The sequence below is a fragment of the Cannabis sativa genome, unplaced genomic scaffold (assembly GCF_029168945.1).
Source record: "Cannabis sativa cultivar Pink pepper isolate KNU-18-1 unplaced genomic scaffold, ASM2916894v1 Contig3, whole genome shotgun sequence".
NCBI classification, from domain to species: Eukaryota; Viridiplantae; Streptophyta; class Magnoliopsida; order Rosales; family Cannabaceae; genus Cannabis; species Cannabis sativa.
The window spans coordinates 45,534-61,840 of NW_026870039.1; the positions used below are offsets into that span (position 1 = coordinate 45,534).

The following is a 16,307-nucleotide window of genomic DNA, read 5'->3' on the forward strand; positions in this document are numbered from 1 at the left end:
TTAGAATAATTATGTCACTTTTAGCTCATCTTGATTTAGAGCTACACCAGATGGATGTTAAGACAATTTTTTTCAATGGTGACATTGAGAAAACCATATATATGATACAACTAGAAAATTTTGTATCAGGTTATCCAAAGTCTATAGTTGTAAACTCAAAATCAATCTATGGTCTCAAGAAATCTTCCCTTTAATGGTATCACAATTTTATCAAATTATTGTCTCATATAGATTTAAAGTTAATGTTGTTGATAGTTGTGTATTCACAAGTTCAATGGGAGTAAATTAATCTAACTCATGTTGAGAAAAGAGATAAGTTTAGTCTCAACTATTGCTCCAAGAAAGAAATTTAAAGAGTAAAGATGCAAGAAGATTCCTTATGCTTCGACTATTGGAAATCTTGTGTATACTCAGGTATGTACGCACCCAGTTTTGACGTACATGGTGACTATGTTAGACGGATACTTAAGTGACCTCAGTATGGATCATTGGAAGGCAGCCAAAAAGGTCATGAAGTACTTATAAAGAATAAATGATTATATGCTCACTTGTAAGAAGTTTGAAAATTTCGAAATCATCAGGTATTCTAACTTTGATGTTGTGGGTACACTTGAGAAACTAAGAGATCCACTTATGGCTATGTCCACTTGTTGTCTGAGGAGCTATATCATGCAAAAGTGCTAAACAGACACTCATAGCTAATTCTATTATGGTAACATAATTCATATCTTGTTATGAGACAACCAATAATGCAATATAGTTGTGTAATTTGGTCACTTAGATGCAAGTTATGATTGAAAGACCACTAAAGGTATATTATGATGATCTATCAGCAGTTTTATATTAGCTTATCAAAGCCTAAACACATAGACATTAAGTTTCTAGTTGATTGGTAAAGAGAGGGTTTAGGTTAGATAGTTACTATTGAGCATATAGGAACAAACTTAATGCTAGCAAACCTATTAACTGAAGCTTTGACACCCAAGGTCTTTCATGAGCATACTGCTCATATGGATGTTGTTTTAACTTTTATTTGATGAAGTGCAATTTTAGTGGGAGTTTGTTTTCTATACTAGTTACTTTGTTGATTGACACTATTACACTACTTTAAGTAGGTTCAATTTTTTGCATAATAAAATTGATAGTTTTATTATCTTTATTTGAATGTGTTATCTTTCAATTGTGGTTTGACATAAAGTTTGAAAAACTAATAATTGATCTCACTAAAGAATAAAGGACTAATTGTAAATAGACATAATTAAGATCACATTGCATATAATTTCCAATTGCACATCCATACTTGATCTATGTCAATGAATATATTTGATATGGTGATAATCGATGGGTCCAATTACGATAAATGTAATGAAGGTCGCTTTGGTCTCATATTTGTATAGGAGATGCACCGGATTGTCTAAAGGGGATGTTTTAAGAATAATTAACAAGTATGTGCGCACATAAAGTTATTAAATGTAATTTTCATTGGAATTATTTTGTAGCTCAAGTAAGAGATTGTTAGGTTATTATTTTCAATAATTCAATATGTGGACTTACAAATTAAGATAATTTATTTGAACTAATATTCTAAATTAGGCTAAATAAATTATCTAATTTAAATGAGCTCAATAAATATTTTATTAGGTTTACACATTAATATTCAAGACTATATATTTTACATTACAAATAAAGTTAACACATTAAGAATGAACTAATAAGAGTATAGATTTAATTTATTAAAACATCATTTGTTATATTAAGACAAATGCTAAAGGATCCAAATATCCAAATAGTACCTACTACTATTTATTTATGATATAATGTTATTAGAGTAATTAAATATTAAATTTTATATAATTTAATTTAATAATTATTACGAAATATCACTAAATATTTAAAAACCGTACATGCAAAAATAATGCTTTATAGCAATTGCTCTTTACATTAATTATACAAGAGTCCCATAATCTTGGAAACATATAAAAATTTCAGTTACTTAGGAAATGATGGTTACGGCAGGGCAGCTATTGGAGGATTATAAAATGATCTTTTAATAATGCTCTTTAATAATACAGCATGGGTTACACTTACCTTGACCAAGCTAGAGCCACACAATCCCCATCACACAACATTGACTATAAAAATAACAAGTGGCAAAATTAAAGTCTATCATCTAAAGCTCTATATTAAGGAAACTTCATTGAAACTTCTTTAGAGCAATTGAGTTCACTCAATCTGAATTTTTTAAAATCCAGAAACGCGTAATAGGCGTGTATTATTGACCAAGAGAGAAATGACACCAGCAGCTTATATGAACTCATATATTGTATTTAACCAGTAATGGTGGGGAGAGGGGAATCCACAACAAAACAAAAACAAGTGAGAATCATTTTATTCCCACAATAATTTAATGATAAAGGAATGCAGAAAAAAAAAAACAGTTCCATTTGAGAAAATGAGCAGAAATTTCTAGCTTTTCTAAAAGCTAAGTGCACCAAAACTATAGATGTCAGTAAAAGGACGCTTAGGATAGGAGGCAAGAGGGAGGGTCACACCAAAACTTGATGAAAACGCTCAGTCAGGACCCCATCTCCACGTATAGTTGTAAAAACTTGGACATATTAGATTAATTAAGAAGACTTAAAATCACTCCAATTCTTGAGTCTTTCTTTCACATGGCGGTATCTTAGCTACCAATTAAGGTCTACTGGGAAATTGTTTCACAGTTCCCTGTTGAATATACATAAAAGTCATTTTAAAGTCTAAAAAATACGTACACAATACATGCATACATTCAAAGGTTGGTTCAAGATTTGGGTAAAATTACTCGAGTCATTTTCTAATAGCTCGGTTGATGTGTCACACTACAAATACGCTCAACAGCCCTAAATAAGCACCAATCCAAACAACACAGATCAATTATTTTTTATAGCATAAGTAATTTCATAAGAGGTTATTTGAAAACTTTAAACACCGACCAGACATGTGCCATTTTCACAACTAAGGTCCTAGATTAAAAAAATAAAGTTATGTTAAAGCGTCTCCAATTGTAGTATTATGCAAGAATATTAAAAAAAAAAAATTAGATCATCACTTAAAAATATAAGGGTTTTTTTAAGTTTTTACCAAAAAAAAAAAGTAACAATATTACAAAAATATAGCTCGCTAAATAAATGAATATACAGCACAAATAAAAAAAAATATATACAAATACTACTTACACACACCTTCAACCCAGGATTTATGCTTTCTGGGCAAGTATCGACGCAACCACGCAGCAACCCAATACAACCGACACAAAAATTCAACTTGAAAGAGAACCACCATTAATTTCAGTGACTTCACCAAAGAAGACGACCAATCAATCAAAACAGGGGTTGTTTCGAAATCATAAAAAAAAAAAAAAGTGTAGATTAACTACTACGAAACTAAAATTTAATCGGAAATCCAGTTTAATTTGCATAAAACTAATGTCCTCTTCAATTTTCAAATCCATAAAATGCAGATCTCATAAAATTAAATTGGAGTTCCCAAATATTTCAACTCAAGTATAATCCAAAAAAATTACATCAATACTACAGTAAAATATGTATCATGGTGTATTTTCGTTATTTTTCAAATTTCTAATGGTAAATTTGTTCATATTAAATCATGAAGAGACATGTAGATAGAGTTATGTACGTAGAAACACTATTCTGATTTTTAATGTTTCATAACAGTTGCATAAATATTTTGCTAACAGATGTTTCGTCTAATTGAAGCCTTTGTCTGACGCAACCTTCGGCCAACCACCTAGCAACATTCATCTGATTGAAACATTCGTCTGATGCAATCTTCGGCTAACCACCCAGCAACTTTCGTCTGATTGAAATATTTGTTTGATGCAACCTTCTGTCAACCACACAGCAACCATCGTCTGATTGTGTAAGTGATAGTGTAAGAGGTATTTTGATAATTAAAAGCACATAAGAAGTATAAATGTTGTCCACACCTTATAAAAGTATATTTGTAAATAAAATATTAATTTGTATTTTTCATGTAATAATTCCAAAATATAATATTTTATTTTATTAATATTTTTATTACTTTTTATTCTAAATAGTAAACACTTCTACTACTATTTTGGACCCTATATTTTACAAAAGTTATCAATTGGACTATCTGTTTTGTTAAATGACAAAATAGACCCTATATTTTCCAAAATTATACAAATAGGACCATGAACTGATTTTTTGTCAAAATAAAACTTAATAATAATCTAATCTAAAGATATTATAACAAAACTGGTTATATTTTTATATTTTTCGTGTTAGAAATTGTCTTAAAATTAGTTATATTAAAAAAAAAATTGTTGAAAATTGAGCTCAGAATCTTATTTTTACCATTTTGAAAAATATTAGATCTATTTTGTCATTTAACAGAACAGAAGGTCTAATTAGTAACTTTTGTAAAATATAAGGTTCAAAATAGTATTTACCCAATTATTAAAATAATATTATATTATTTTTTAAATATATTAAAATAATTAATTTTTTTTACTTTATGATAAAATAATAAAAAAAATAAGAAATAGAAAATATAAAGAATGTAATTGTATGTATGTATGTATTATTATTATTATTATTGCATTCCTTTTCATTCAAATAATAAACATAAGATACTAAAAATATATCTCTATATCAATAAAGCATTAATTATAAAAAAAAATGTCAATAAAGCATTTTTTAAAACATTTTATTGTAGATGATCTTATGTCTTAAGAAAACTGAACTTTTTAGAGCAATTTGCGGCGAAACCCCTTTATGTTTTGATTTTTATACACTTAACCCCCTTATCTTTATTTTTGGTGGCAAAACCCCCTTATGTTTTAATTTTTATACATTTAACCCCCTTATCTTTTTTTTTTGTGGCAAAACCCCCTTATGTTTTGATTTTTATACACTTAACCCCCTTATCTTTTTTTTTGTGGCAAAACCCCCTTATGTTTATTTTTCTTTGCAAATTTGACACGCCAGTTAAATATTACCGTTAAATATCAACTGGATGACCACTGTATACACATTTGTATAAGTAACGGTAAAACCTCGAAGTCGATACAGTAGTAATCCGGTTAGTATTTAACGGTAATATTTAACTAAAACTTTAAATTTGCAAAGAAAAGTGTAAAGGGTTTTGCAAAAACAAAAGATAGAGGGGTTAAGTGTATAAAAATTAAAACATAAGGGGGTTTTGCCACCAAAAAAAAAGATAAGGGGGTTAAGTGTATAAAAATTAAAACATAAGGGGGTTTTGCCACCAAAAATAAAGATAAGGGGGTTAAGTGTATAAAAATCAAAACATAAGGGGGTTTCGCCACAAATTGCTCAACTTTTTATTCTATTAATCAGACACGTCATTAAGCTCAAAAACTTTAATAAACAAATATCAACGTTCAGATCATATCTTCTTTGATTATTTTTTGAATATGAAGGTACGAGGAAGTTGTACAAATGGTTGACTAACTATTGGTTGATAAGCAATTGTAATTATTTATTCATACTTACCACTTCAACAATCTAAATATTAAAAAATTTAAGAAATAAATATTTTATGTTTTTTTTAAACTGAGACACTTACAAAAGTAGGAAGGAGAAGTTAAAACCTCCAAACCTGATCTTTATCTTGCCTTAAAATTTCTCTAGCATTTTGATTGCAAGCTTCGATATCTCAAAATGGAGTGCATTTTCACCTCTTTTTACTGAAGTCCAAGCTCATTTAGAAGACCTACTTTAGTGTACCGCATCAAGCTTCCTCTTGCATCCATTGAATCTGATTGTTTATAGTTAATCTCAAAGGTTAAGAGCACTTAGAAGGACAATTCAGCTTTGTCCAGTGTTATAGAGTTAATTCGAAAATTCTCATCTCCATTCCCCCTAATGCTTCTCTACATTTCAAGGAAAAATACTTTATATTTTTTTATTTCATATACACTAATATATTATTTTTTTTTCCGATGAATTACATATCATATGTTAGTTTATCATTTTTGTTACTATCATTCTGTTAAATACTTATTATGTCTACTAAAATACTATGTTACTATATAATTCGTTCACATCTATTTTTAATTAAAATTTAAAATAATAAAAAGATAATTAAAATATATTTTAATCTATTTTCAAAAAAAAAAATAATAAGTAATTAAAAAAATCCTAAAGCTTCATCACCTTCTCTCTCTTCTCCCTACACTCTCCCTGATGTTTCTCCTTGTTGGTTCCATTTGCCATCTCAGCCACGGTGAAACATTCGTCTCCTCTCTTTCTCATGCGTCTGCCAACGATCCCCGGCCAGCCCAACGCCTCTCTCTCATGTTTTTCTCTCGTCCCAACCACAACTACCTAATGATTCCAACCCCAGCCCAGCACAGCTCCTGGTTGCGGTCAACCTGGCCACCTCCTGGTTGCGGAGGCTAAGCAATTGGTTCAGGCCCTCACATTGGTCCTACACCTCACCCAAGCAAGCCAATGCTTCATCTATGTCAGTTTGCACCTTGGCACGGGCTGTTGGAAATATTTTACCAGGATTTAGATTTACTACTAAGTATGTTTAATTAACATCCTAATATGAATTCTAAAACAATAAAAATAAACACATAAGAGTTTAAGAAAACCTTACAGTGGGTGCAGCGGAATATTATGACTCCTTCCGTTCAGATCTCTAGCCCTTGATTCCTTTCTGTAGCAGAGCATCACCAAGATCTGAACCTGGATCTCTTTCTCTCCTTCTTTGATGGTTGATTTTCCATAGTCTTACATGATTGAGGTACCACTTGATGTGTGTGGGCACTACTCATTCACTCAAGGAATTTCGAAATTCTCTCTCTTTTCTCTCTTGATTTCGTGTGATACTGATGCCTTTCAAAGAGAAGAGAGGGGCGGCAATATATAGGGAAAAGGGAGAGCTCAACTTTTCAAATAAACAGTTTCCTCTTTTACTATGTAATTGATTAACTGTCTTACTTAGTGTGATCCACCACTTTCCTATTATTGCTAGGTTTAGGTTAGCAATTACTTGACAATTAAAATTGAAAATAATAATTGGGAAACACACTATAGTGGTCGGCCATAGGTTTGACTTAGGCCTCACTAGGGTTTTGCAGTTTCCTCAATTTTATTTCTATTTCTCCAAAAATGTCATTTTTCCAATTCTAACATTTAAATGCCAAAACTAATTATTTAATAACTAAAATGAATTATCAAATAATATTGTCATTTAATATAATTATTAATTAGACATACAAAGTCTCTTAATTAATAATTAAACCTAGAAATCCTTTTATTTACGATTTCATCCTTACTTAGTGAGAATTCTTAAATTAGACATAGTCAAATTTTTAGAATTATAATTGATTAATTAAAATCAATTAACTGAGTCTTACAAGCAGTATGGTCTCAACTAGTATGGGGATCATGGGTCTATATAACCGAGCTTCCAATAAGTCGAACCAAATTTACCAAGTAAATTCCCTAACTTATTAATTCCTTATTGAATCTACACTTAGAACTTGGAATTGCACTCTCAGTCATATAGAACGCTCTATATGTTCCACGATATAGACACGTCATAAGTTATCCATTGTTATAACCCTAATGTAACCCTAATGTGATCAATGATCCTCTATATAGATGATTTACACTGTAAAGGGATTAAATTACCGTAACACCCTGCAATGTATTTATCCTTAAAACACTTAACCCTATATAAATGATATTTCAGCTAAGTGAAATGAGATCTCCACCATTTATTTTCGTTTGGTTAAGCTCGAAGGAAATCATCATTTACTATCTATTTGCCAGATAGAAGCTATAGATTCCATATTTATGTTAGCGCTCCCACTTAATTGCACTACCGTGTTCCCAAAATGTATGTATCACCCTGATCCAAAAGTAGGCTTAACTAACAAATCAAAGAACACGGATAACACTCTTAAGATTGAACCTAACCATATCAGGATTAAGATCATTTGATCTAGGATCAACAGGTGATATTGAATTGAATAGATATTACGGTAAATTTTAATATATCTAATCAAAGTTCAATATCGGTCTCTTCCGATGTATACTCCATACATCCGATACTGGTAAACTTTGCCAATGTCCTGGAAATGACATAACAATTTTTCAAGGTGTAAGAATACCTATCGCTGATTATACCACGTCAGTTTAAATCCAGTGTTTTGACAAATTAGGGAATAAGCTTTTGAACATATAATTAAGATTATATTCCACTGTACTGACAACACTATAATCTTAACAAATTCATATGTTCAGGACTTAAATAGAATTCATACATTATATATATATATATATATATATATAATCATGAAATAAATCATGTGAACCATGCAACATAAAATGTTATTTCTGATCTTTATTAATAAGTAAATCTTATTATATAAAATGAGTTTTATTTAAGGCATAAAACTCAACACGGGCATCCTTCTCCGCCTTGAATTCAACCTCGTTGGCCTTCGGTTCTTCACCGTGAGCAATAGCAGAGCCCTTAGCCCTTGCATGGGTGTGGTTAAGCTTCAGCATAACCTGAAATCAAAGAAAATGCATGTTAGAAATCGAGCTACCATGGCCAGCCAAGGAAATCTATAGGCCAGCTAGCGCTAACAAACGAACACCTCAAGCAAAATCAGATAAACGACTTACAGATTAAAGGTCTCTGAGGGTGTTGGATATCAAGTAGTCAAGAGTCTCAGTGTCTAACTCTTGAAGCTTCTCAACAACATTTGGAAAACCACTAAGCCCCTTGTCCATGTATTAAGATTAGTTGATGGTGAAAACCCGACAATGGGGTTCATTTATGGTGCTATGGATGAGGCAAAGGAAAACATAACCAAGAACCTAGATGGAGACTTGTCTTCCTATTAGGAGATTTGGGATATCATCGATCAAAAGTGGGAGTTTCAATTGCACCGTAACTTGCATGCAGCTGCATACTATTTGAATCCTCGATTTAGATGGAGTCCTAATGTTTCTGAGCATCCAGAGATTAAAATTTGTTTGTATAAGTGCATGGATAGACTCATTAAGGATGAGAAAATTTATATGAAGGTTGATGCCCAACTTAATAAGTATAAATACAAGCGAGGATTATTTGGCCTTAGATCATCTTTGGCATCATACACAACACGACCACCTAGTGTACTATCTTTACCTATTTTTCTTACATTAATATTTTATATAAAATAAATTTTTAAGTTTAACTAATTATTTTTATTATTATGTTATTTCTAATGATAGTTGATTGGTGGGAGAGTTTTGGAGATGAAGTTCCAGAACTAAGATTATTTGCAATGAAAGTTCTTGGTCTTATTTGTTCAGCATCAGCTTGTGAACGTAATTGGAGCACATTCAATCAAGTGCACACCAAGAAAAGAAATCGCCTAAGCACATCTAAGATGAATAGTTTGGTGTACATTATGTACAACAAAAAAATGGAGACACAAATTTTTTAAGAAACAATCCCGATGAGAGAAAGATGATCCTTTGATCATTGAAAATGTGCCTTCAGATAGTGAGTGGATAGCCAACCCCAACCCAAATGATGAAGAAGAAAATGATAACATAGAAACTGAGATTGGGGATGAGTATGAGGGGGGAAGTTCTATAGCACCAAGGAAGAGGAAAAGAAACCAAGCACCACCACCACCAAAGAAAGGTTACTTTTAGAACTCATTGCATATTGCAACTACATTTCATATTTACATTATAAATAGACTTGGCATTTTATAAATTTATTATTTACATATTACTTGCGGTATAAGGAAAGGGAAAAATAGTCAAGTGGATGTGAGTTTTGAGGAGGATGATTTTGAAAAAGAAGAAGAAAATGAGAGTGATGATGGTCGAGCTATGCAATTTTATTCTTCAGATGATAATAACGCCAATGATCGTGATCATGATAACTTCTTCGAGATATGAATTTCAACATGGAACTTGAAAGTTAGAACTTGGAATATGTCTTTTAATCTTTAGTTTGAAACTTTAGACTTCAAATTTATTATTTCTCTATTAATTAGGATACTTTAGTTTTACACCTTTCATCCTTTAGTTATATTTTAAGACTTATAGTTAATAATTTCATGAATTTTATGACTTTTTGTTATGAATTTAATGATATATATCATTTTTATGAATTTTTTTATTCTTATTGTCGAGGCTTACGGTACTATGGCAAAACGCCTCGGAATCCGTTTCCGCCTTTCAAAACGTTTAGATGAAATCCAAATAACAATGCATAAAAAACTACTACATTTCGGATACATGCTTCAAGGTTTGAGCATAATTTGAATTTTACGAAAGACTATTTTAACCATGAACAGGAAACGAGTTTCTAAATAGAAGCATGGAACGTAATCTTGTCTTTGAACCACAAAGAAATATGTAGAGTTAGACAAATAAAATGACATACACATGGATCACTTATGTGAGCCTTAAACCTCAAATGCTTATACCTCACACAGTGAGGGGAAAGCCTTACAAATCACATCTAAGGATAAGCCTTTGAAGCTTTATAGGACCACCTCACCTCAAGGTGTAAGCCACAATCGTTTTATTCCTTTAGAGTCTAAGACCACGGCAACAACTAAAGCATCTCGTGTAAAAAAAGCATCTCGTGGTTGACTATAATGTGTGATAAGGGGTAACCAAACATTGTGGTCAACTATAATATGGATGAGAGGGTGCCACAATTGCAATGAAATAAGTAAAAATAATATGGCGAAGTTTGAGGTGGCAACAATATCAATGTAAATCCAGCACCTACAGCACCCAATTGTTGTTATACTTATAGTTACCTCCAAACTGTGGCAGACAGTACCGATAGATTGGAAATGAGACTAAACCAGTCACCGGCAATGAAAAAGCACTACAAAATGCAATCAATATAAGCTTAGTAGCCACAGACAGTTATTTAAAAAATAGAAAACAACAATTGTGAGAGTGATTCATGGTTGTATTTGGACAAAGGTAATCCACCATAAACATAGAGAAAAGGACATTAAAGACACATTTCTATAATCATCTCATCATCTATGTGCATCAAGGTTATGCTATGAAAATGATTGGATGTCATGGCTAACAATAAAGCAAGTGAATGGAAAACGCTAACATGTGATACTGATACAGCCATGACAGCGAACAAACATATACAACTCCTGGCATTATCAAAAGTCAAAATACAAAAGGGCGATGCAATTACACCTGACATTAATTCAGAAGCTGCCTAATCGAAAACACAGAGTATTATATTCAATATCACAAAGATTCTCCTTTAGTTTCCAATTGCATTCACAGAATTAACAATTTTAGTGAAATGATTTTATAAATATAAACAAGGAAATGCTACGAAAGTTGCATACCAATATCTCATTAAGGTATGCATCAAAATTAACAAACTCTAAAGCAGTAAGTTTTATCTTCGCAAGCTAAATATTAAGTAAAGGTGGTGAAATGCACATACCTCAGCAATGACACAGCAGCTCCAGGTTCAAGTGTGTACTGCCCCGAGATAGACTCCATCCAGGTGCTTTCAATTTTGTGAAACATGAGCTAATTTTTTCGAAGTGAAATCCCACTACTGTGATGATTCCTTGCCACTAAACCCATCAAGAATGCAATCAATATCACTACAAGAACCAAGTAACTCACTGGCCCTATAATACCTTGTCCCAAATTCTCGATGAGAAACCAATTGATTGAATCCAATCAAACGAACCAACGTACTCTTATCCCCCATAGTTACCAAGCCAACCAACTTCTGAACCTGCTTTGTATTCAAACCCCTACCCCTCTCCACAACCCTCGCATCCCTAAACGACTTCAAGCACCGTTCTTTGGCGAATCCAAAACACTTCTCCTTTGCCACCGCCAAACAGCCGTTCATTTCACGCTCTTCACATTGCTCCCTCTCCTTCAAATCCGAAGCCGTAAAACCAGTCAGATTCAGCCACCACGAGGGCTTGCACTTGCTCGAGGCGCTGATCGAGCACCCGATCCTGGCTCCAGAGACGCACTGGTCGATAATCTTGGACTCACAGGCTCTGTACGCTTTCGCCCAAGCTCTGGGGTTACGGAATGCAAGAACGAACAAACCGGTCGATGAATCATCAAGCGGACCAACCGGGACGGGGCCACGGAGCAAGGGAAGCGGGCGATCAAACCCGATAAGTGTTGATGACGGTCCGTAATCTTCGAAATCCTCGGGTGGTGAGGGTTCCATGTTAGGGTTTTGGAGTTTGCGTCAGAGGGAAGCAAAAATGTGATTTGATAATATAAAAAGGAAATTTAAGCTGAAAGGGCATCAGGGCTTGCCACCTGAGATAGCTACTCAAGCTTCTTCCGAGCTTATGGCTAGGAAATGGGGTTTTTCTTTTTTATTTTGTCGTGTACCGATTGACTGGTTGGATATTTCGAATCAGATACGACACGTTTATATGTTGAAACGACTATATATTAGCTCGATATAATAGTGGGAAACGACATGTCACTGGTGTAATGGGCTGGGCAGAGTTTGGAATTGAAATCAAATAGGGAAATTTACAAAAAATATTGGAATTTGGGTTAATTTTTACAAAAATACTGTCACACAGATATCTTTTCAAAAATACTGTGTTTTTATAAAACACCAGTAAAACACAAAGCAGAACAACTCAAAACAACAGTAAAACACTTAAAAAGTACCATTAGAACACTAGTGAAAACTGAACACAAGATATCTTTGATATGAAACTTATAAAAAAATACAGTAAAAAAGTAAAAAATACCGTCTGACAGTATTTTTGTAAAAAAATGCCAAAAGTTAGTATACCATGTAAATTTTCCTCTTGCAATTGGATCAGTCGGCCTCGGCCTTATCATTAATAATTGGGGTTTTTACCTGCTATATTATATTTTTACATTTTATTACTTTTATAGGTCCACACGGCAGAATTTACAAAAATATTGAGAAGTTCTATACTGTCTTTTTTGCATACCCTTTTTTATTTTATTTTTTACTAATTAATTTTTTAAAAAGTTTGTGGTGTTATGTTCATGGTCAATTCATGGCCGTTCACCTTTTTTTAAAAAAAATAACAAATAAAATTTAAAAAAAAAAAAACTTAATATATTATTATTTGTTTTGTAATCACATGTTACCCCCTCATTTGGCATTTCCTCATTTCATATTTTTTTCATCATCACCTTTATTCTTAAGCTATACATCTCTCTCCCGTGTTCATCTTTTTCTTCATGTTCTTCTTTATTTTTATTTATTTTTTTGATAAACCTTCTTTATTTATTTATTTTTTTTTTTTTTGTGTTTATAAATCCATAAAGTTGATTGGACTTTGGCCCTCAAGATATTCTTGACGAAATGCTGAGTTGGAAAGAGAGGCTGAAGTAGTTAGGGCGACTCAAGGAACTGATACTCAGAATCAACCTGATCTTGGGGTGAGGAGACCACGAGGAAGACCTCGAGGTTCAAGAACCAGGAGACAGGAAGCAAATCGAAAAACCCCCAAAACACCTAAGAGGAACAACTTGCGGGGGTACTAGGGATGTTCTAATGAATGAACAACAAAATAATCAAGAGCGACATCGAAATGCGCCTCAAAGATCCCAAGGATTTATGAACCAAGGGAATGAACATACTGATGTACCAGAGGCTTCTCGCAGGAATGAGGACACGAGACAGCCCCAACCTAGGGAACAGGAAATCCCTCGTGATAACGAGAGAAATCTTGGGACTCAACCTTGGACAAGTGGGCTACCACCGAGACACCCTCAACGTCCTTCTCGATCAGAGAGGGAAGGTGCATACACGTACATAAGTAGAGGACGTGTATCTAACCTCTTTTGAAGGAGAAGACCAGTATAAGACAAAGCAAGTTCTGGTTCGGACACTCGAGGTCTCGAGGACACAGTCGATCAGGAAGGCAAACGCGAGAAGGAAGCAGACCTCAACATTATGTTGATCAAGAAAGCATGAGCAATACACAAAGCTATCAATCTGAGAGTTACTCAGAGACAACATCTGTGAGTAATTATGAGCAAAGACAACCCGATCTTCGTGAACATTTGAATCAAAGACAACCTGATCTTTGTGAGCGACTAAATCAGAATGCACCTGGCTTATGCCATCAACTTAATGCCAAACATGAGCAAGTGGACCCCATCCAGTGGCAAATCATTGAGTTGGATGATAAGTTTAGAAAATATCAGGATGGGGAACATGAGAAATTACCTGGCTATGACTCAGATGAGGAAACCGAGCCATTCCATCCTGATATTCTGAATTCTGAATTCCCTCATGGATTCAAAAATCCACATGTCTCGCAGTATGATGGGACTACGAACCCAATCACTCATCTGAATAACTTTAATACCATAATGCGAGCCAGCAACATCTCGAATAATCTGTGGTGCATTTTATTACCGACATCTTTAATTGGGGCAGTGAGTAGCTGGTTCGATAAGTTTACTCACCATTCGATAACGTCTTGGGAACAGCTGTCCAGAGACTTTAAGAAATAATTTCAAGCTGCCAAAGATAAACGACTTGAAGCATCATCCCTAACTAACATAAAACAGCAACCAGGCGAGTCGGTAAAGGCTTACCTAAGTCACTTCAGCACAGCCACTGCGAAGGTTAGAAATTTGAATGACAGTATTCAGCTTATTACTCTTCAAGCAGGGATCACAACCGACCTTTCAACAGCTGGGGCGAGTTGTGGAATGACTTACAGGGTCGTCTAGTAAGAAACATCAATGAATTCAAAGAAAAAGCGCAAGTATATGTGCGTAAAGAGGAAGCAAAAAATGAGATGAAGTTGGTAAAGACCGGCTCAGGAAACAAACCCAGCACAAGTACTACCACAACAAGTACCGTCTCGACAAAAGTAGATAATCCAAGTAGTTCGAACTCCAAAAGAAAGGATGACTCAAGAGAATTATCTAAAAATAAGAAGAAACAGAAAAAACACGACAAATACGTTCCGATTTACACAATATACACCGAGTTGAATGAAACTCGTGAAAACATCTTTCTCGCAAGTGAACACAGGGTGGTATTCCACAAGCCGGAACCAATGAGACATGCGAGACATAAAAGAGATTCAACAAAATTTTGTCGATTTCATAAAGACATAGGGCATACTACCGAAGAGTGTCAGCAACTGAAAGACAAGATAGAGAGCCTAATCTCACGTGGATATTTTAGACAGTATGTGAAGCGTCAAGGGAACGAGCCAAACTAGCCTAATCAACCCAACAACCTAGATAATCAAAGATTGCAACCACCCCTATTGGGGCGATGATATATAGGTTATCTCGGCAGGACCGCATCTCGCTGGAGAAAGTAATAATGCCCAGAAAAGATATGTCAATGAAATAAAGAACGAGCAATCGATGTTTGCTCCAAAACCACTGAAAAAAGTATGGACGTATGAACCTCCAATTATATTCTCAAATGAGGATACAAAACATGTGATATAACGCTCTAAATAATTAGGCACGCTACCCAAAATACTTATGAAACCCTAATCCCCTAAACGGGATTACTAATCAAAATAGCGCAGAATTTAAACTTTTATATTAAACAGAAAGAAAATAAACTTGTAATATATTTAAAACTTTTAAAATAGTTGGGATCCCAAAAATATTTACGAACGCTATTACAAGTCATTTATTTCTAGCCGACCTAAACGGCAAAATAGAATTCAAAAGTTCATCACTGATAGACCCTTAACCCGCTTGGTCTGATATGGCTTGAACATGTACATTCTTCATCTTGCTCCTCAAACTCATGGTTGATCAGCCACTGACTTACCCTTTCCTGCACAGTAGAGCACCCGTGAGCCAAGCCCAGCAAGACAGTATAAAACATATCAATAATATGCTCATCATACAATATAAACAACAATGCTATTCAAATTTGTCTGTGTGACACGGACACCGCATGTTACGCTCACATGCCTATTTATGTCTACGTGGCGTAGACCTACGTGTTGCGCTCACACGTCTATTTATGTCTACGTGGCGTAGACCCATGTATTGCTCTCACACGTCTATTTACAATAAAGCCTTAGATCAGTTCATCTCGGTTCTTGTTACCGAGTCCAACCTGGTTATGCCTTGAGCGCATAACCCTTAATCTCAACATATATATTTATCATATAATTATTGGTGCCACTGCACTATTTGTCTATTTGCTATAGACACACGTGTTACGCTCACACGCCTATATATGTCTATGTAGCATAGACCTACGTGTTGCTCCTA

General features: G+C 33.8%; 1 protein-coding gene across 1 annotated transcript; it reads right to left on the minus strand.

Annotated features, from left to right (window-relative positions):
• Positions 1 to 8,383: 8,383 nt before the first annotated feature.
• LOC133028921 (uncharacterized) lies at positions 8,384 to 12,465 on the minus strand. Its single transcript, XM_061107696.1, has 4 exons — positions 11,509 to 12,465; positions 10,844 to 10,914; positions 8,694 to 9,021; positions 8,384 to 8,576 (listed from the first exon to the last, which is right to left on the minus strand). Exon 1 carries the CDS (start codon positions 12,265 to 12,267, stop codon positions 11,623 to 11,625), a length of 645 nt encoding a protein of 214 aa, XP_060963679.1. The 5' UTR covers positions 12,268 to 12,465; the 3' UTR covers positions 8,384 to 8,576; positions 8,694 to 9,021; positions 10,844 to 10,914; positions 11,509 to 11,622.
• Positions 12,466 to 16,307: the final 3,842 nt, after the last annotated feature.